Raw genomic sequence first — 22,904 nt, forward strand, 5'->3', positions numbered from 1 at the left:
AGGGGGTAGTTAGCCTGAAAGCTCCACATTGTGCCGCTTGGCAGTCGCAACAATCTCCCCGCAAATAAGACATACAAACTTGTCTTTCACAGTAGTAAAAAATAACTCTTCCTACCAATCATTGTGGAAGTTTTCTTTCTCTTTTCCCACATGTTTTTCTTTATTTTGTGGGTAAACCCAGCAGCTTGCTCCAGATTTAATTTGTGCTCGCTAGCTTGTCTCAGTAAAGAGGGCGCACGATAGTGAACTTTCCAGACTAGAGTTCGTAAAACATTTGTTTTTTAAATGTTACATTAAATTCAAATTATTATTTTGTTTGATTTTGGTGATATTTTTAGAACATGCCCTGCGGGCACCTGGTCGCCTGGGCACCTGGTACGTGAAGCACGGGACTTCGGAACTCGGCGCAAGCGCCTCGTTCCTACGGCTGTGCTTCGCGTACCAATAATGACATTCAAGAACGCCATCGAGTGTAAGATTGCTTAAATATACAACCAGGAGTTGGAGAGAGTAAATCAATATACATTTTTAGGTTCATGGTTTGATGAGAGGATTACAAGGGATGTACATATTAAGAAAGTGGTGGACAGGTGTAAAAACACACTTGATCTAATGAGGTGTTGGGTATGAGGGCAGATAGAACAGCGTTAAAGGCTACGCACTGGGTTAGTGAGATCGGTGTTAGACTATGGCTGTGTGGCGTTAAAGGCTACACACTGGGTTAGTGAGATCGGTGTTAGACTATGGCTGTGTGGCGTTAAAGGCTACACACTGGGTTAGTGAGATCGGTGTTAGACTATGGCTGTGTGGCGTTAAAGGCTACACACTGGGTTAGTGAGATCGGTGTTAGACTATGGCTGTGTGGCGTTAAAGGCTACACACTGGGTTAGTGAGATCGGTGTTAGACTATGGCTGTGTGGCGTTAAAGGCTACAAACTGGGTTAGTGAGATCGGTGTTAGACTATGGCTGTGTGGCGTTAAAGGCTACACACTGGGTTAGTGAGATCGGTGTTAGACTATGGCTGTGTGGCGTTAAAGGCTACACACTGGGTTAGTGAGATCGGTGTTAGACTGGCTGTGTGGTGTTTGGGTCAGCAGCTAATACAACTCTTAAAAAAATAGACAACATTCAGTATCAGGCTTTGAAAGTATGTACAGGGGCCACAAAAACAACTCCAACAGCAGCTCTACAGGTAGAAGGAGATGCCTCTAGAGTTGAGAAGAGTACAGCTGTCCTTGAACTACTGGATGAACCTACGGGGCCACAGTCAGGATGATCCAGCACAAAGCACTTTAAAACCTTGTTGGGAAAAGGAGAGAAGGGAAACAAAAAGTTTTGGATGGACAGCGAATCAGAGAGCAGTACAATTCAGTAGCACAATTAAATGTAGTTCACAGTACCGGTAACGATAATTCCACCTTGGATTCTGCCAGAGGCTACAGTTGATTTAACATTATTAGAACACAAAAACAAAAATAAACAATTATTACAGGAGTACATACTGTAGATAAATTCTTCAACTATGTTCAAATTTATATAGACACATCTAAAGACTAAAGTAGGGGTAGCTTTTACTGTACCAGAATGTCAAGTGAAGGTAGGGAAGAGGGTTGATAATGTAACATGAGTATATACAGGTGAAAGGGTTAATAATGAAACATGAGTATATACAGGTGAAAGGGTTAATAATGAAACATGAGTATATACAGGTGAAAGGGTTAATAATGAAACATGAGTATATACAGGTGAAAGGGTTGATAATGAAACATGAGTATATACAGGTGAAAGGGTTAATAATGAAACATGAGTATATACAGGTGAAAGGGTTGATAATGAAACATGAGTATATACAGGTGAAAGGGTTGATAATGAAACATCATACAGGTGAACTGCTGCTAATACTGCTAGCGGTGCAGTGGGTTGATAATGAAACATCATACAGGTGAACTGCTGCTAATACTGCTAGCGGTGCAGTGGGTTGATAATGAAACATGAGTATATACAGGTGAAGTTAATACTGTTAGCGGTGCAGTGGGTTGAGGACCCCAGGGGCCTCATGTACAAAGCTTGCTTACGCACAAAAAAACTGCGTAAGCAACTTCTCACGCAAACGTTCGGATGTACAAAGACTGACTTGACGTGAGAAAGTGCGGTTCTCCACGCAAACTAAATGCCTGGCTTACGCACATTTCTGCTGCATTTTGTCAGTTGGCGGCACATAGAGGCAATGCAGCGCAACAACATTAGGCCTACTCGATCACGAGTCATGAAGTAATATTGCAATATGAGGCTAGTTCAAAGTGGATTTGAACGTCGGGATGTGTGATCTTAAATGCACTTCAATCATACATTATTGTTGTCGAGACGCATAATGTGACACTGTTGTTGATATTAGGCTAAACGTAAACAGACCCATAAAAATATATTGTTGGAGTTAAAAGGAAATTAAAAGGAAGCCCCAGCAATATTATTTTCAGTGATGACTTGTTTATTAAACGTTACATTTCATGACCACGCATGACATCGCTAATGGATTTCTCTTCACGCATATGTCGTCAGATTCTTGACTGCAGTATTATTATTTGATGTTGCGTGGAGTAAGAACAAGCCATTGTTACTTAAATTCAATCTATCAATGAACCAGTCGGTCGAATTATGTACATATTATTGACACATTGGGTGTATGGGAACAACCGTCAGCATGCATCCAAATAAATGAGAATATAAAAGCATGCGCAAAATGTGGCAATAATCGATATGTTGACAATGGCAGTGTTGGCCTTGTTAGAATATGGTCGCATTCGAAATGAAGGGGTGTACCGCGACAATTATGATTTTTGGGGCAAAAGTGAGCCGATCCCAAATCACAGCTGCCACCCTTTGCTCAAATAGGGCGAGCTCCCCGACTCCGGTGGGTCAGAAGTCCGGTCCGACTTCTGACCCACACTTCTCCGGTGGGCAGACACCTTTCTTTTTACGTCCACCTTGATGTCCGACCACCTTTTTTTAATGTCAGCCACAGTTCGGCTTTCGGCCCCAACCTCATTGACCGACTTGGCAACGTTTTCCCACGACAGTTTTTTGCTTTTGGTGCTGATTCCGGAGGAAATAGAGCCGAACAATATCTTATTTCTGGCCTCTACCTCCGAAATCAGCACCTCCACCTCGCATTCACTAAAGTTATTTTTTCTTCCTTCCTCCATTTTCTAATTTCTCCTAACGAACGCACTACTGCAGGTTTATTTATACGAATTAGCATATTAAATGAGGGAGGAGACTGGGTGGAGAGACGGGCTCGTGCACGTGCGCACAATTTCACGTTAATTGGGATGTTCAAAGAGAATCTGCGTGAAATCGTGCTTACGCAAGGATTGATACATCCGGATTTATTTGTGCGCAGCAGCTTTCCAGATTTTGGCGTCCGCAAAGTTTTAGTCAGAAATCCACGCAAGTCTTAGTACATGAGGCCAGGCCAGGTCGGTATTTGTTCGGATTCCAGTTTTCATTAAAAAGTCTACAGTTCAACCATTCAGACAGCAGACCAGATATTGTGATTGAGGTGCAACAAACATTATACTATATTCAAATTATGGGGCTTATAGTGTTTAAATATGGAAAAAAACGTTACAAAAAGAAGTAAAATTGCTTTAAAGTATTAATATAGGTAAAAATGAAATTAAAGGCATTATTAAGCAAGAACTGATTAGGAGATGGCAAAAGCTATGGGAGGAAGAGCGGAAAGGACAATGGTAGCCTACTACAGAGTCCAAAGGAAAGTGGCATCAAATTCTATTTCATTTTCTTAGGGTAACTAATTTGTTTGAACAAATATATGTTATAAATTAGTTTCATTATTATTATTAATATATATATATTATTATTATTTATTTATTTTTCTTATTTTTTAGTAGGGAGGTTGTTATTTATTTCACACTCCATACCAGTAGGTGGCGGTAATGCATCTAAGTTATTTGCCAACCGCCAAAGAACAATACAAAAGAAGAAGAAGAAGCAGGAAGCAGAAGGCAGTATCTGTGCAGCGTATTATATATGATATATGATATATATATTATATATATATAACAGCTGTATCGAACAGAAGTGGTCAAAGTGACGATGGCCACTTTCTTTGGAGAGGTTCTGTCGGTGAGTTCGCGGGCTGTGGATGAAGATGAGGAAGATGAAAACGAAGATGAGGAGATCCTCAAAGAGCTAGACGAAACGAGGTGAGCGTTATTTGACTTGAGTCTTATCTTATGATCTTACTATGATAATGTTCCAAGTAATGGATATGAGGATGGTTTATAAGGTGAGGCTGAAGCTCGGTTCAAAGTAGTTCCCTGTTCACACTGGACACCTTTCTTCCCCCTCGTGGACGCACCAGTCATTTATTGAAGGCTTCTCCTTCTGGAAACAAATGGAAAGTGATTTCTCAAGCCACTTCCAAATCCGCCTCAGTGACATCACAAGTGCGTGTGCCCACCTAGATTTATGATGGATAGAAAGGCAATATTTGCTACAGTCCGGTGGTAAGGTTGGTATACTGATCTATCCAGCATTCATCTATGTGGACACTTCTGTTTTTCATAGGACTCAAGACTAAAACATTGTACTGGTGCCACTTACCTTCTAATCCAGTGGCACCCCTTCTTTTACCACATTGTCGCAGTATTGGCAGTAGCAGTAATACATTCCTTTGTCACGTATCGTCTGTCTAGTCTACATCCATTTGAAAAGATGAGTGAGTGTAAACATCTTTTATTGCATTCACTGGGAACATTCACTTCTCATCTTCTCTCGATTATTTCGATTTGAACTTACAAAGCTAGAGAACTACTAAGCAAACAGCAATGTATAATAGAACAGTGGCAGGTTCTATTTTCCCCACCCTAAATGTAACCTTATTAGTTATTTTCCCAACTGCATGATACATTTATGCTTCATTAACACATTTTCAGCAAAATACTAAGATTTTTACCCCATTTTTTTCAACAGGGAGGTGCATTTGGAGTGGTATCAGTCAAACAGTAATTTGATGACATATACAAACTTAATCATAGCAGTTGGCAGGAATGCAGCAAGTAAGTATTTTTGTATTTTAAGGAAACCCATTATTTATTTTTAATAACTGGTGGTCATTTTGAAATCGTAAAATAATTTCTTTGTGAAACAATGTATCCATTATAGTCATTGGAGTGCTCAATTAGTAATCTTCATTATATAATATGAACATAGGAAATGATGAGAACACAAATCCCAGGTTTCTCTAATCTTCTGCCTACACTGCCCAGAATAACCCATTTTGCTGCTAGTTCATGTACATTTCATTTATTTTTGACTAAAGGTGTATGTGGTTTAGTTTACCGACTGGCTTCTTCATAGCATTCTGTGTACATATACAACACTGTTTTATCACGTTTCTGTTTCATTTCTGCGACTAGGTTTTCTGTCTGTGTATGTACTCACCTCTGCGAGCTGGGAGGCAGTGGGGCATGGTTCACTTTCCAATGCGGGGAATCAAACTATCTGTGGACAAACGAGCACCGAACCAGCATGTGTCTTCTACAGAAACAAGGACAACCCTGCAGTAAGTCCTGTTTCAGTATTTCAGTAATTTTTTGATTGTATTATTACCTTCTTATTTGTGTTCAATTCATCTTGTATGTTACTGCATTGGGTGTTACAAATTCTAAGAATTATTTGACTAAGCCCCAACCAGTATATTGATAGAATATACACTCAGTGGCGGCCTTATTTGGCAGACCTGTGCTTGTAAATACAAATCTCTAAATAAGCCAATCAGGCGCCAGCTACTAATTGCATGCAGACATGGTCGAAAGGTTCTGGTTCAGCCCGAACACCAGTATGGGACAAAGCAGTGTCCCTGAACCTCCTGGGACACATGTACGTCTCCACAGATTACTGAGGATTGAAACTAAACATCCAGCGAGTCTCATGTTGGCTCATAATGCAGTTTGATAATAAGGAAGGGAGTGGCCAGGCGAGACACGCCCCACCTTGAAGTGGGTGGGCTACAGTTGCAAAAGACGACACCGGGTTCAACAGCTGACATCAGAGACGAGACAATTTAGATTCATGAGCTTGTGAGTGTAATTTGGTCAATGCCACAGACATTTGTGTGCTGTGAAAAGCTCTCTGAGTGTATCTGTTCTGGCTGACTGCGGCCTCTGTATGAGATGATTTAGATTGAATACTGCGTCTCATCATTCAGGGCATCTCTACCCTGATTGGTTTCGGAGATCCGTCTTGCCTGTCAATCACAGGTGCGTGAATCGAACACTTCGGAGTGGCAGAGAATGGAGGGAGGGAGGGAGCAGAGAGGATCTTCAAAGACTTTACAACTCTCAAACCGTACCTACATCGCCATTAACTCTATTTAATATAGGATCGCACTGAAGCTCCTGAAATTTGCAGATTTACTTTAACTGCTGGTCGTCTGTCTGAACTATATTTCTGCTGTGAGTGACGAGGTCGGCCAGCATCTTACCTTGTGTTAACAGCACTGGCTGTTGGTGGTGTGAGGAACAATTTCTCTGCACACATTGAGTATCTGCAATCGGTGTTGTGTACATGTCAGACAGTACGGCCTCCATAGTCACCCGATCTCCATCCAAAAGAGGATCTTTGGAATGTAGTGGGTTAGGTGATTCGCAGCATTGTGTGCTTCAGATCATAAATCTGTAGCACTTTGCGTCATGTCGTGTCTACATGGAACAGAATCTCGAAGGACGCTTTGACTTTCAGAATTTGCTTTATTGCAAGGTTAGTGTAACACGTATGGAAGTATTCTCTTGGTATTTGCTGCAAAACAAAGAAACAAACAAATATAAGTAGAAACATTTACAACATGTAAAAAATATACAGCATATATCAAGAATACAATAATATGGATGTTGTTTTTTTTATAAAATGAAGCTGTAAAATGAAAATATGACCATGGAATGTGCAAATTCCGATTGGAATTGGAGAAGGCATATGACCGGGTCCCCCGGGAGGTGCTGCGGGAGTACGGGGTAAGGGGTTCACTCCTCAGGGCCATCCAATCTCTGTACTCCCAAAGCGAGAGCTGTGTCCGCGTTCTCGGCAGCCAGTCAGTTCCGTTCCCGGTGGGTGTTGGCCTCCGCTAGGGCTGCGCCTTGTCACCAATCCTGTTTGTGATATTCATGGACAGGATATCGAGGCGTAGTCGTGGTGGGGAGGGGTTGCAGTTCGCTGCCCTCCACCAGGGTGGGAGCCCACTGTGACCTCCCCCATGTTGTCTCGGACCGCTTGTGGTCGGCACCCGAGTCCAATGTCTGCCTCATCGTTGGCTGAAACGAGTCAGACTTGGAAGCGAAACCCTCCAGGGTCCAGAACAAATGGGTCCAAGTACCCAGGTGTGAAAGTGCCTTAAAGGTCCCATGACATGCCACCAGGTGTGGTGTGATTAGCCGTTACAAGCCGTTTTGAAAATCTTTTCTCTTATGACATTACAGGTGGGCGTGTCCGCCTAGATGTGTGCTGGATAGATCTACCAGCCTACCCAGTGGACTGTAGAAAACGTGGCTCATCTATTCGTCACACATCTAGGTGGACACGCCCACCTGTGATGTCATAACAGACCGATTTTCAAAACGGCCTGGTGGCATGTCATGGGATCTTTTAAGGAATGTTTCCCATGCCTTGTTGAGCTCATACCACAAACTATCCGGCTGTTCTGGGTATATCAGTGGTCACATCAGTCACATCAGTGGAAGAAATTTACATATTTTTTTACTAGATGTAATGATGTAATTACGTTGCATTAAAATGTAATTTTACTTTCAAGGTGATCCTATGTAAGATCAGCGGCTACATAGAAGAAGACCAGCAGTTTCAGTGGACTGAAAAGGTAGAGAAATAATGTATAATAGTGGCCACCCGGCACAAAGTGGTGGAAGTGAACCACCTTCCACCTACTGACCTGACTTCTTCCTCATAGGTGTTGGGTGGTTTCAAGCAGAAGGGACTGAGTGTGACCGTGCTGTCGGACAGCCCTGTGGCTGAGTACAAAAACAGTGACCATGCTAGGAGCAGCCCCTTCCTGCTGTGTCTCCAGACCCAGTCCTCTACAACAAACCCTCCATGCCCTCTTCTTGAGCAACCCAATATATTCACTGGAATCCAAGCGGCAGGTAAGCCACTTAAATTGCATTTATTGCATCATATTATGATATGATATATGATATGAAAACTTTATTTCAGACTCGGGTCCATAAATAGCAAATAGAAAAAAAAGACAAATACAATACAAAAAAATATAAAAAGTCAGTTCATATACAAACATTTCAGCCAGTGCACCCTCAGGCTGGAGGTATAACGAGCACAGCTCAGTGGGATTTACAAGTACCACAATGATACTATTCCGAGATTCCTCCAATCGTTTCGTAAATTTAAACATAAGATTTCTTGCAATGGTGTTTGCCTGGTCGTATAGTTTGCAGCATTGTCTGTACACATCATCGTCATCATTCAACTGATCATTTATAAAATGTCCAAGGTATTTAATCCTTCTACATACATCAAGAATATTGCCAGACAGTTTGAATGCAGGGAAATTGAGCCTTTTATCCTGTTGGTTCTACATATTAAAACAGCACTCTTGCTAGCATTGTATTTAATGTCATGTTTTAATCCATACTCAGTGCAGATATTAAGGAGTTGCTGTAGTCCAGCACTACTTGGGCTAATAATGACCAAATCATCTGCATACATAAGGTGGTTCACCAACATTTCACTAGTCATACACCCTGTGTTACAGGCTCTCAATTGCATGGACAATTCATTGACATACAAGTTGAATAAAATTGACAAGAGACAAGATTCCTCCCTGCCTATCGCCATTGCCAACTCCAAAGGGGGCTGATATACTACCTCCCCATTTAATCTGCATCTTCTGCTGAGCATACCAGTAGATCAGAACCCGTACAATATACCCAGGCACGCCCCTTTGTGTTAGCTTCATGAATAGTTTCCTGTGGTTAACTCTATCAAATGCTTTGGAGGCATCAATAAAGCACATAAGTACAGATGAATTTTTGGCCCTGTACAGGTTCACTATTTCCTTGAGTGCATATATACACATGTCTGTCCCATGCTTTGGTTTAAAACCAAACTGATTGTCACAGGAAGAAAGATACCCAGTTACTCTATCAAGTAGGATTCTTTCCACAACTTTTGATAGTATGCTGGCTAGCGCTATTGGCCTATAATTATCCATGCAACTTACTCTCCCAGCTTTGTCCTTAAGCACTGGAACAAGCAAGATGGATAATATTGAATCCGGTAGTATGCCATGGATCATAAAACCAGTGAGGCTGAGAGCTAGGAGAGGAGCTAGCCTCAAACTGGCATTGTTTAGATGTTCAGCTGAAATAAGGTCCAACCCACATGCTTTATTGTTTGGTAGTGTATGCATGGCATCAAAAACCGCATGAGTACTTATTGTTTCAACACTCCTATCAGAGTCATCCACACATGGATCACTCTTTATGCAGTTCAACAAGGAGCTGTACTGCTGTCTCCATAATACTGCAATGTTCTCTGTACCAGAAATGCCTTCAACATTACATGGCAGGGATGGTTTACATTTGTTAAGATTAAGAGCTCTCACCTCTTTCCAAAAATCAGTGGCATTATTACACATAATTTTGTTAGCCATAGAATCAGCCCGCATAACTTGCTGATTTATGGTTATGAAACGCACAGCATACTTGAATCTGGCATTGGCAAGCTTTTTATGCTCAAGCTCAGGGCCTTGCCTAGGTTTTCCAGCCATATCCCAGAGTTTATAAGCTTCACGAGCCTCAGTATGATACATCGCTACATGCTCATTCCAGCCGGGTCTAATGTTAGATTTCTTGTTCTGTGTCTCATGTTTATAAAAAGGTTTACCACCATCATACAGGGCAGACACCATTGTCATACATGGAACAGAGGTCTCTCTTATGCTCAACCCTCTTACAATTGGCATCTTTACACAAAATAGCTTCTTTAGGCAGATGTATATTACTTAGATGTTTATCTGTGTTATAATAAGCCAACAAGTTATCCTTAGTGAGAGATGACCAGTCCAATTTTGCAGTGAACTCTTTATTCAAAGCACTTTCATTACTGACTGTTGTCGGAATATCACCAACATTTACAGTAAATGCAAGGGGTATATGGTCTGTCACTGCCACCCCATACTTTATGCTCATACTCCCTAAAGCCATATGCCCATCGACTGTACTAATACAATGGTCAAGCCAAGATATAGTGTGCCAGGCCTCACTTATGTGTGTGTAACTGTCAATGGGCAGCAGCAGTTTGCTTGACAAAACAAAATTGTTATTATTGATATTCTTCCTCATTTTCACGAGACTCATATGGTGTCATTTAGAATGACCTTTAGAATAACAAAACTATTATCTTTGTATGTATATTGTAGACCAATACAACAATCAACATCCAGCCTAATTGGCTTCATCACAGCATCAAGTTTTTTGTCCCAAAGCACAGCCACTCCCCCTGGTATCCTGCCTCTAACTACTGCTGTGCTGAGATCAGTCGTTGATTCACCCACACACAATTTTGGGTTAAAAGAGTTCAGTTTTTCCAGTTCTTGGACAGGTAAAAAAGTATCTTGCAGGCATAAGATGTCACATTCCTCTAGCAAACTGTCAATAACAATGTGACAAGCTTCATCCCCTGCACTCATCCCCAAGCGCCACGACAGTTGTAAGAAAGTACCCGAATGGACATACTCATAGTGTTGAATTGACACTGGAGGGCACATTTACCTCTCCTGCGGGAGGCACATTATTTGACCCAACAGCACTGGCCTTGCATGGTTCATAATAACTCTGTACTAGGGCCCCCTCAGGCCACAGCTCCGGAGTGTACATTTCACTGATGTCATTACATTCAGCAGTCACTTTGAAAGATCCAAACCAGCTACGTACATTGTGAATTTTTTGGCAGGTGACCACTTTAAGTTTGCTTTTAAGATATTCAGAAAGCGTCTCCGCCTCTAGATCTGGGGAGAATTTAGTAGCAAACACACTTACTAATTTAGTCTTCACCGTCAGAATAGTACTCACAACACCAGTGCCGACGATAGATACAGGTCCAGTGCTCTTTCTTCCAATGGCAATTCATACTTTGCGGTCACGTGACTACCTTGGATACCTGGAGGGCAACAAACGCTGGCAAAATGGCAACGAACAACGGCCAACCAGGGGAATTGCAGCCTGATTGGCCGATACAGATTTCCGATACTTAAATAAATCAACTATTTAGACCATTTGTCACAAAATGTTAAAATTAGATACGAAGAGAAGATAAACATACTCGGAACTTGTGATCCGTACACAGCACCCGCTGATGTAGGTTATTCATTGCTTTGAAGCTGGCAAAGACGCTACCAGACTTGGAGTTTGGAGATATTTACATTTATCTCATAGAGAATCAGTCACTTTATACCGCACAACAATTGAAAGCCTACGGATGGGTTAACAATGCTGTCGTATGGGAGAAAAAAAATACACATAGAAAGATTAAAGCATCCAGCATATGATTTCAACAATGTGTGAGGGCAGGGATGATCGCACAGTTGCTGTTACAGAATGCTGCGCGATTTAATCTGCACAGTAGAATGAGTGCTGGGCGGAGATGTTCGTGCATTTCAGAAGCAGGGAGATTCCGTACAAAAATATATCTCTAATTTGTCAGTTTGCCATTTGTATGCCTGGCACAAATGCTCCCGTTTAACTAATCTTTCCATCATGGCGGTATTTGGACTGAGAGGAACCTAAGGACCGTTTGTGTGGTAAAAGACGTCCTGATTAGGTTACTAGGTTTCGTTGCTGGAGTTCTTGCCCGCCAGCCAGTGGTTGTGACGTCACGTGCAAAGTATGAATAGCACGAGCCCCCGAGCCTTCTGCGACGTTCCGCCGTAGATTCTGCCGAGGCCGCCCATCTTTGACAACTTTACTCCATCAGCCAGTCGACTGACCCAGTTTTTCCCGTTGCACCACTTCCCATGTTGAGGCCAACGGTTGTCACCACCTTCTCATCGCGACGCACCCCTGTGCTCGGGTCCGGCGTAATCGTAGATGCCAAGCCAGCCGCTCCATGCATGAAGCCAGCCGCTCCATGCATGACCAGAACGCACGGTGCCCGGCCCCGGAGTGCACGAGGAAGCATCCCCTGTCGGCGCATCAGACCAGCACTCAGTACAGTCACTCAGTACAGTCACTCAGTACAGTCACTCGGCGGTTGATTTCCTCAGCTCCGGCCCGAACTTGCATAACCCTAACTCATAACCCTAACCCTAACTCACATACATACATGCTTGTCTGGAGCTTAGTTATGTGTTTCAAAACACCCACCTCAGTGCAGAGCTGCTCCATTCTCTGTAGCAAACAGGAGACATCTAAGCTGGAGAACGTCACTGGTGGCAGTTCATCCAGGTAGTGAGATACAAATCTAGGGATGTTCTCCCCACATTCCCTCGTACACGGTGCTGTCCAAAAAGAAAGTGCAGAGATCGATTTTCCATTAGGGAATTTAGGAATTTATAACGCATGACAGCGTTATAAAGAAATCGTAGTCTTTGCGAATAAAACATTGCTCGAAATCCATCTAGTAGGCCAACATTTATTTAACCATGGGCGAACATAGCATAGCCTACACTATTACACACTACGATTTAAAAAAAAAATATATATATATAGAAACAGCGAGGAGATTGAGGCAATTACATCCTTACATCCCTTGCAGCCGTTCAAATTAGGCTATTGATTTTCTGTTTACAAAGGTGTCTGACTTGTTGATTATTTATGAAAATAGAAATTCGGAAATGAAAGCTACATTTTGAATAGTTAATTTAGCTTATTATATAATACTGTTTATGCTGAGACTGCTTTGCTTATTGCTACCTGTAGGGGTCTGTGTGCAGGCTTTGAGCACCGCCCAGGTATTATAAGGCGGGTGTGTGTTTGTCAGGTGAAAACTAAATGTCAAGGGACAGAGGTGGTGGTTGAAAAAGTATTTCGACCTCTTATTAAGTTCACTCATTGCTTATAATGGTTTATTCATTTCCCAGTATCATTTCCTTAATTTAGAAGACAGTTATGTTCATTTTTGAATTGTAAAATAAATACAATCATTTTTTGAAGTTGCAAGTTTTTAAAATTATTGGAAGTGAGTCGAGCTGACCCACGGCCCAAACAGCCGAGACATCCTTAATTCAAACATGCTGTTTCATTTGGCCTCAATTGGCTACGGATGCAAACTTGGAATGAACAATTAAACAACTTGGCCTATCCTGCTATCCTGCATGTCTATCCTGCTACGCCACCCATCACTTCCTTCCATTAACTGTTAAAACACCTGACTTAAAACCATTGGTGAAACACAACACTGCCATTGTGGCAGTTCCATGCGCAACAGGGATTTCTAAAGGTTACTGTAGTGGCGGAGACTAGCGTCAGGAGCTGAAGCATCACTACGGTAGAGCTAAGAAAGTTCTACGAGCGCTTCAGACCAACCTTACCAACAAAGTTTCCGGAAACATGCACAATGTTAAGGTAGGACTTAGATTAGACGTTACGAATGACTTCGCGTTAAGAAGGCTTTAAGAAAGTTTCGGGAAACCAAGCCCAGATTTTTATCATTATTATACAATCACCTGCTGCAGTGGTATTTTTGCACTGATATATTTTCATGAAAGCGTCTCGTTTATGTTCAAAATACCTTGGATCTCGAAAATTTGAATACCTAAAATGCAGACGTTCAAGCCAATCGTCTGTCTTCAGTGAGTTGGATGGGGAGCGGATCAGTGATGTCTCATCTCTCAACATCTTCAGGTCTCCAGGGGTTAGGTCTGGGCTTTAGCTGGGCCACTCAAGAACTTTCACAAACTTCCCAAAGACACTAAAGCCCCTTTTTGACTTTGTCCTTTTTGGTGTCCCAAAGCATGCAAAATGTGAAGGGTAATTGATGAATTAATGAAATGTTTTATTTGCGTCCGTCATAAAATCACATTATTCAATTATGTAAAATGGCAATACCATCCATCAGTAGTGTTACCTTCCAGCCTCTAAATCCAAACTGTAATCGCAATCTTTAGACTTAGACTCAATATAAAGGAAAAGGATTATAATCTCACTGCGTTCACACGTCGTCTCTTGCACTCCCCTAACGTCTCTTAAAGTGATATTGTACATTTGTAAAACTAGGCTACTGAAACAATTTGACATAAGCTATGGTCCAATATTAATTTTCTGACCATAACGCAAGTTGTAATCACTACAATAAAATATTTTGCTACCAGTTCGGTATAAAACAATTGCATGACATCCTCACAACTGACAAATGTATTGTATTTTACTTCCATGTGAGCATATTTAGGCCTCACAGTGTGTGTTTTTATTCATATAAACGTAATTATTTTGTTATTGACTCATTCCATTCTATGTCCTCAGTGCTCAGCCATTGTCAGGTCAACCAGATACCTGCTGTTGCCTACCAGTGCTACAGCGACGCCCTCAGCCCTGACTCAATCACCATGGATACCTACAAACTTGCCTTCACTAGTGTTGGGGAGATCAAGGTAAGTTTCCCTTTCCATGACCACAGAAAACTTGCAGCATGCATAATGTGCATTCAAACTACTTGTTTGTATATATTTCATTCTTTGCAAGATGTTTGTTTGTGCTGTGCGCAAGTGAAACACCATGTCAAGTAGTTGGCTAGAAGTGAGAGAACACTTCTCTATTATGTAAAGAATCTGAATTGGAAGAACTAGAAGTGATTATCAACTATTGGTAAGATATTTTTATGAAATTATTACAAAAGTCAGTTAACCATACGATAGTTCATATTAGAAGGTGAATAGGGCAGTTTAGCTAAATCTATTTATAAAACGTTGACCAAATATATTTTCTGGTTTTTATTTATTTTCTATGAATGTTTTGACATTTAATGGGCTTACGTTTCCTGGCTAGTCAGATCCTCTTATAAATATGAATTTTAAAAGCATTTTATTCTGTCATTTATTCTCCAGGTTGGCCCGCTGCCGTGTGCTGACATAATCAACAAGTTTATCAAAACAAATCAAATCCAGAGTAATCTCTACATCTGATCTTGTTTTTTGTTTTAATTAAATGGACATGAAAACGAAGCGAAACTAACGAAACTGTTGTAACTGACCAAACACAATTACTTAAACTAAAAACTATTCTTATTATTTTTACTAAGAACAGTTTGCTTTAGTTCCATATTCTTTTTTTTTTATGTCATGGCATCAATTTATAAATAAACCTTATAAATAAACTCCTTTTTCTTCCTTCATTGAAATACTGTTGATGTGTTCTGGCTCATTACGCATGGTTCAGTGGGATGTTTACCTATTTTATGTAATTTAGATAAAATGCACTTTATTAATTCAAGACAGCAAATTGGGAGCCCTCAATTATATATTCTAAAAACAAGTGGGGAAATCCATTAGTACATTCGCCCAAGACCATATAGTGCCCTCGCCTTGGTTTTGGCAGGAGTTTCATCTTCCATGTTTTTTGCTGAGTAGGGGAAACCTAGTATGTGGACACGGGGGGACATTCAGACTACATAGAAAGTCACAAATCACAGTTAGATCTTCCAAAACCCGTCACCCCATTCATAACAATTTGTGAATAACTTTTCATGGTAATTCCATTAAATCAAAAAATACTGATCAATGAATCAATTTTCAATGAACATAAGTTTAAAGCCTCATTATGTAACATTTCAAACAGCTTGTAGCTTGTAATTACCTGGACATATCTGCAAACAATGCTGATAGATGGAGATTTTAATCAATATCACATTCTATGCATTTTACAAATACAAAATGCTTGCAAACCGTACTCTTTGTTTACAAGAGTCTTCCCATCGACACTTCTCTCACTCACGCCCCCCACCCAGGCCAGCGACGCTAGGTTGCTGCACACAGTTATAGTTAGAAAGGACAGAACATGGTTGTTAAACGTATGTAAAGGTATTAAACGTATGTAAAGGTATTAAATGTATGTAAAGGTATATGGATAATGTGAAGAGTGAGCTAGTTTCACGGTTCCGGGAGTATGATCGCTCACTCAGCATTGACTCCTGGAATAATAATATGAAGAAAACTGACAACTATTAGAATACAAAGAAAAAACTTGGCAAGGTTACTACCTTACAACATTTCACTTTTGTTTGTTGTTTTATCAAAGAAGTAATCGATTGTTGATACCCTCATGGCTAAGGCTGCCAAGGAAAAAGATCACAACTTGCGCAGTAACGATATGTTAGGAATGGACCGGTCAGAATTGATGTCAATGATGCGTACAATTATTCTGGAAGAGTTTGATTCAATGATGCAACCCATCGAAAACTCAATAGACTCTCTTACATACATGGAAACAACCTCATTTAAGTTGAAAGACCACAAGCTGTAGCCGTCTGGCTGCAGAAACTGACCACCGACTCACAGAACTGGAGTAAAAGTTTGCAACGGTGCAGTCAGAGAATAAGAGGTTAAAACTCAAGATCAAACAAATCGAGGATCATGGCAGGAGATTTAATATCCGCGTCTTTGGGATTTCATTTATGAGCTCTCTGCCCAGTGAGAGGTTTGGTGCTGGTAAACTGGGGACCACTCGTTAATATGGCGCATCGGGTCGGCCCACGCTCCCCCAACAAACCAAGGTGTATGATTCCACGGCTCTACAGCCTGGAAACAAAGAGAACAATCCTGCGTCTTGCTAGTGAAGTGGCCAACAACCTAAAGTTCAAGGATTAAAGGTATTTACCACAACCTGTCCTGATTTAACCAGGGAGAAATCACATTGAGATAAATAGCTCTTTTACAAGTGAGCCATGGCCAAGAGAAACTAGGAGAAGCGAGCCTCCCTGTAGGCTAATCATTACCTTTCAGGGCTCTACAGTGAGTTTCACCGACCATAAAGATGCTATGGCACACTATCATCAGGTAATCAAGCAAACTTTAAGGCCCACTGGCTAATTGACACAGCATGATCTGAGCCTATTGATTGAAAATGCATTGTTTACCTTGTTTTTCCCCCCTATTTAGATTTATTGATTAAAGTACAATTATATGAAGCTAGATGCATCTATAGCCAGTGCTCTTATCAGTATTATTATTTTTTATTATAATTACTCTCACCAAAAGCGGGGTCCAATATTCTTTTTTCTACTGATTAGGGGGACCATTTGCTTAATCTGTCTTTTCTCATGTGTATGATATGGAGTAGGTCACATGGTGAGTTTCTGTCCATGCTAGACCTCTGTTATATCTCCACTATACAGGGGGGGATGCTTACAGGGGGTGTCTAAAGGGCGGGGGGGGGGGTGGGGTTGAACGTTTCTTGTTTTTTCCCATGTTTTGTTTGTTCTTTGGGTCAGTATACTGTGTTTTATGTATTTCTGTTTGTTCTATCATACATGTATCTTCTAATAATTGTGAATAACGACATATAATGCCTAAATATAATTCCATAAGTTGGAATGTTAATGGTCTGGGTTTGCCTTGCCTTGCCTATATATTTATTTAAATAAAAAGAGAATAGACATAGCATATTTGCAAGGAAGCCATCTTCTCCCACCCACGAGGGTTCAGATTTGGAAGGATAGGGAAGGTATTTTACATCTAACTCAAGATGGGTGGCTATCCTTATTAGAAAGAACATATATTTTTCTCCCGAAGAAATTAAGTGTGACGCTAAAGGTTAATACATCTTTGTTAGAGGGTTTCTAGATCAAGTTGAGGTGGTCTTGCTAAACTGTTAGTGTCCTAACTGTGATGACCCACAATTCATCAATGATCTCATATGTTGCCTGAGTACACAGCTCCAACATAAATCGTACTCAAGGATAGATTTTTTTCTTTGTATCATCCCGTATTATTTCAAAAATCACAAACTGTGCTTACCTTGCAAGAATCTTATGTGACCACTTGGCTTTGCACTTTACTGCATTATATTTATTAATTGGCATTTGGACACTTTTGTTGATACATTTAAATTATTTGGTATGTCCATTAGTAGTATGGGACACCATGAAAGCCTATACCAGAGGATATATAGTAGCATTCTCCTCTCTGAAAAGAAAAACTAACAATGAATTGAAATGTATTGAACATGATATTGTAATACATTTCAGCCGTGATATTCTCACATAGCCACAGGGAGCAGCACTGTGCACATTTAATAGTTAGGAGGTAATATTCTCACATAGCCACAGGGAGCAGCACCGTGCACATTTTAAAAAGCTGCAACATTTGCACATAGGGGGCAACAACGGACACACAGATGAAGTGAGCAAGTTTTTAACGTTGTAGAAGAAGTCTACCTTCACCTGATTATAAAATCAACAGGATTGCTTGGAGAAGACAGAATCTCTTGGGCGGCGTATCGTAGATATAAAGCTTAGAGACGCTCCGCGCGTGTTATATACCATTCCTCTCCTTTTGTTTCATAGACGATAAACAATAGACCAAAACCTTTACCAAATAAAGTGAGTTAAAAGCGATCCTGTCTCGGCGGCCTTTCCTGGATTAAAAACAACATAACAATATCAAGGAGATGGAAACATACATGTAGAACAAGGTGAAATCGTAAATTGTTGGCTTGGCAGATCAAAAAAATAATCTGAGGAAAGAACAATTCTGAAAATTAAAAAAGATGTAATTGTCACAATGGACCCTCTTCTGACCAATGATACGTTTAAATAATAGTATAGCACCCTTAACACAGCCGCTTCCCCGCTTCCCAACACAGCTCAGAAGCACTTGAGATCCTTTTGGGGAATACTGATTTGCCTACACTAACTGAGGAGGAGAAACTAAGCCTAGAACATGACAGGCTCACAGATTCTGAGGGCAATAGGATCTCTCCAAAATGGGAAGGCACCCGCCATGGATGGTTTTCGCAGCTCTATCTCTCCATGATTAATACCAGTCTGGAGAAGAAGCAGTTCCCCCAATCTCTAACTATTGCAACTGTATCCTTATTAAAAAAGAAGATAAAGACCACCTACTGTGTGCCTCCCATAGGCCTCCTCAATGTGGACTATACAATTATTTGTCTGTTTTTTGTCCATGGCCATTTCTCCTCAGATAACCTCCGCAGATACTTTGATATCCTTTCACACACTATTGAACTTGACGCCCCTAATGTAGTGCATGCGTGCTGAAAAGGCATTCAATAGAGTTGAATGGGACTATCTCATGTAAGTGTTATTAAGATAAAACTTTGGCCCGATGTTTATTTCCTGGATTACTGTGCGTTTACACCAAACACAACGGGGCGACACGACTCCATACAAAGTCAACGTACAGATGCAAATCAGGCGACATTTGTCGCTAGAATACCTGCGGAAAGATTTGACTTGTGGCGCGGCATGAACACCCTGTCACGGGCGAGCACGTTCACAAGGATTTGCAGAGCGACACTTTCGCTCGAGTTGAAATATTTGAACTTCACTCCCTGAGTGACATAACGTAACAGCCAATCAGAGTTCAACCGGCCGGGCCAACCGTTCCCTGCACTCCACAGTGAACCACAGCATGGAGGAGAAAGTGATTATTGCCATTTGTGACTCCCGGAGCTCTATATATAATATTATATGGCCAAAAGCTGTGTGCGCCTCCGGATGATATTATGAACCCAGAGCTGCCAACTCTCACGGTTTCACCGTGAGAGTTGGCAGGTGTTCATACATTGAGAAAAACGTTTTGAAAGGGTGAATATTCATTTTGAAAAACATAAGGTGTAAATTTACACCATTAAATTGTATTTATTCAGAACTGACTTTTCAGCACTGACTTTTCAGAGATTTGGCCACAAGGGGGAAAGTTTATGTTCTGGAGCTGATTCGTTTTGAAACTCTGACACTGAAACTCTGACCAAATATCCAAACACCTTGTTCCTGGAGGCGGGACCATTTTTCTCTGAACCTATTAGTTGCTCTCTGCTGATGTACAGTCCAATCACATGTGCTGTTGACCGGGCTGTGCGGGGTTGACGAGTAAAGACCAAAGTATACTACTCCGTATCCGTAATCCGACTCTGTAACTACGGAGACCCCTCGAGCATTTGCAGTTCTCCATCGGGATGTCGGAAACACAATGCAATTCGCCGCCAGATCAATCCTATATGCTGACTACTAACCATGTAAATAGTGTTGAAAATAAACTTCCAAAGCTTTTCAAATCTTATTTGGTGTTTTATTAGTCCTTAATGTGCAAAGTAAACAATGTACAAAGTAAATAAGGTGCAAAGTCAAACCGGGTAAAGTGATTCCGGAAATTATTTTGTTAGAGGACCAATCACAGCCCTTGCTGTGACCAATCACAACCCTTGCTGTGATTGGTCCTCCAACAGTTCGTCAGTCCGTCTCCATTGCCTCGACAGAAACTTAAAATATTGGATGCGCACGTAGAGCTACGGAGAGGGTCTCTGACAGGCTCTCCGTCGACGGAGAGGGCTCTCTGTGTCTACGTACAGCACTTTACGGAGGAGTATAAACCAGCCTTAGAGGGATAGTTCAGGATTTTGGACATCGGGTCTCATTTCCAAGTGAGCCAGTGTGTTATTTATCATTGGAGACCGTTTTCAACACTTCATTCAGTCCTTCTAGTTGCAGAAATAGCTGGTGCTAGGCTAGCGCAAGTCGAGGGGAACTGCTAGCCTGCCAATAAAAACTGTTTTACCCACTCCCGAGGCAAACCAATTATAATGCCAGACTATCGATGTAAATGTCTGTGTTGATAGAATAGTGTTAGAAATAAACTTACCCTTGCATCGCATTGCATTTAGTTTATAATCCCTGTAGTTGGAAGAAAGCTACGGCAGTGGCGGACTGATATTACCTGGAGTGCGCTTCTCTGTTTACCTTCTGCTGTAGTGAATCGGTTGCTACACCGGAGCAAAGTAAAATTCCGCCGCTGCTGAGAAAGTAGTCTCCCAAAATGTAATGTGATCATTGCAATACAAGGATAGTTTTATTTCTAATATTATTCTATCAACAAAGACATTTACATCGATAGTCGGGCATTATAATTGGTTTGCATCAGGTGTACTTTGGAGAAATCCACAGATCCTCCACCACTGTCCCATTGGGTGAATGAAATGAACTCTTACTTACCATTGGATAAAATTCATTACAATATCAAGGTTTTGTGTCTGGTTGTGTGCGGTGGATGTGTGTCTGGTTGTCTGTGGAGTGTTTGTGTGTGTGGGGGATGTGTGTCTGGTTGTGTATCTGGTTGTGTGTGTGGAGTGTGTGTGTTTGTGTGTGTGGTAACTAACGTCCTTGTTCAAACCTCTGTAGTAACACAGAGGTTAATACAGGAGGGACATTCAGGGGTCTCTCATTTACACCGTCTGCCGCCCCTGAGATGAACCATGTTTACTTAGCCGACTCCAAGTTGACCCCTAAAAGCTGTAAAGCCTCTGTACCGGCCCCCCCCATCCAGAGAGGACCAAACCGCGAGGGCTTCATGACGTCCACAAAGGAGAAAGGAGTCCCCTGCATTTTACTTATACTGAGTTACATGTTAACTAGTCAATGCTCCATCCAAGTCAAACACTGCCTGCTTTATGCATGTATTCCACAATCACATACAGTGGTATTGTGGTCAATGGGTTGAAGGTATGCTTTATTGAGTAGAAATGCTCATTAAGCTCATCCATGTCACATTTCTATATGAACTCATATGTGGTAGAGGCATTTGTTTTCTTTCATTAGACTTTGTTAATTTACTCTGATTGTTGTTTTTTACTAATTTTAATTTTTTACTACTCAAGCCAGGGATGGTTGACAGACATATCATCTCATAAGCACATGTGGTTTATTATGTTATTCAACTGATATAAATTAATTATGTTTTATATCAGTTTAATTTATAAGGTGACGGTTGGATTAAAATCAAAGAGTAACTCACTGCTCTACATCGGATATAAATGCAATGTTTAAGATGTCAATTCTTTACAGTTCAACTACTGAGAAGAAGGATGAGTGTATGTTCAGTTAATGGGGGTCCAAGGTGGCTCATTTCTAGGCCTGATGCATAGGGTGTTGTTATTGGCCAGTGCATGTAGGAGGAATCCACACATGTAGTAGAGCTACATTGGTGGACAGCGGAAAACAAAGTAGTTTCACAATAACTGCTCTAAAATTGTGAGAGGCCTCTTCTTTTTTGGCCTATTCTTTTCTATAGGCCTGCATTTTTCAGAACATATAACATGTTCATGTATTAATTACAGGTTGCATGTAGCATGCATGTTACAAAAAATGAAATAATTGCCATAGGTCATAAACAAATTTATAAGGATATATACGATAACTGGAGGACGGGGGGGATTCCAAACATAAATGTAGCTCATTGCTCCACGAAATACATGTTGATTTATAAAGTATGTCATTTGGTTATTTCTTAAACGGAATATAGCCTACCCCGATTATAAAGTTAACTTTTTCTTTGAATACTAACACCGTCCCTAGCGCTAGAACCGAGATGGGTCAAAAGGCCTTCCAGGTTACAACCTGGAAGGCCTTTAATCAAAAACGCTGATAGAGCGTTAATCAAAACGCTGATAGAGAATCTTTAATCTTTAATCAAAACGCTGATAGAGAACAATGCTAGAAAGTGTAGCTGTTTTGCCATGTAGGTCATCTGTTTTGTTGTTTTATAATCTTAATCCTTGTTTATTCCTATATGTGTATGTTTGTCAGGTGTGTTTTGTGATTGTACTTATTATAATTTATATATAAGTACTGTTAATATCATATGCCTTAAAACTAGGCCTCACTTAAAGTATATTACAATGAACAACAA

The 22,904-nt window shown here is 40.9% G+C and overlaps 1 protein-coding gene across 1 annotated transcript; it reads left to right on the top strand.

The window, feature by feature from the left end:
* Positions 1-4,012: 4,012 nt before the first annotated feature.
* psmg1 (proteasome (prosome, macropain) assembly chaperone 1) lies at positions 4,013-15,368 on the top strand. Its single transcript, XM_084474117.1, has 7 exons — positions 4,013-4,227; positions 4,997-5,082; positions 5,443-5,588; positions 7,830-7,892; positions 7,983-8,175; positions 14,509-14,636; positions 15,090-15,368. The coding sequence occupies exons 1-7, from the start codon at positions 4,118-4,120 to the stop codon at positions 15,165-15,167; spliced, it is 804 nt and encodes a 267-aa protein (XP_084330243.1). The 5' UTR covers positions 4,013-4,117; the 3' UTR covers positions 15,168-15,368.
* Positions 15,369-22,904: the final 7,536 nt, after the last annotated feature.

The sequence above is a fragment of the Micromesistius poutassou genome, assembly GCF_964030765.1.
Source record: "Micromesistius poutassou genome assembly, chromosome: 10".
Taxonomy (NCBI): Eukaryota; Metazoa; Chordata; class Actinopteri; order Gadiformes; family Gadidae; genus Micromesistius; species Micromesistius poutassou.

Excerpts from the sequence above, each read along its gene's own strand:
- psmg1 (XM_084474117.1), top strand. The coding sequence starts at position 4,118 with ATGGCCACTTTCTTTGGAGAGGTTCTGTCGGTGAGTTCGCGGGCTGTG. Across the intron at positions 5,083-5,442 it reads AGTTGGCAGGAATGCAGCAA|GTTTTCTGTCTGTGTATGTA; the intron begins GTAAGTATTTTT and ends TTCTGCGACTAG. Across the intron at positions 8,176-14,508 it reads CACTGGAATCCAAGCGGCAG|TGCTCAGCCATTGTCAGGTC; the intron begins GTAAGCCACTTA and ends CTATGTCCTCAG.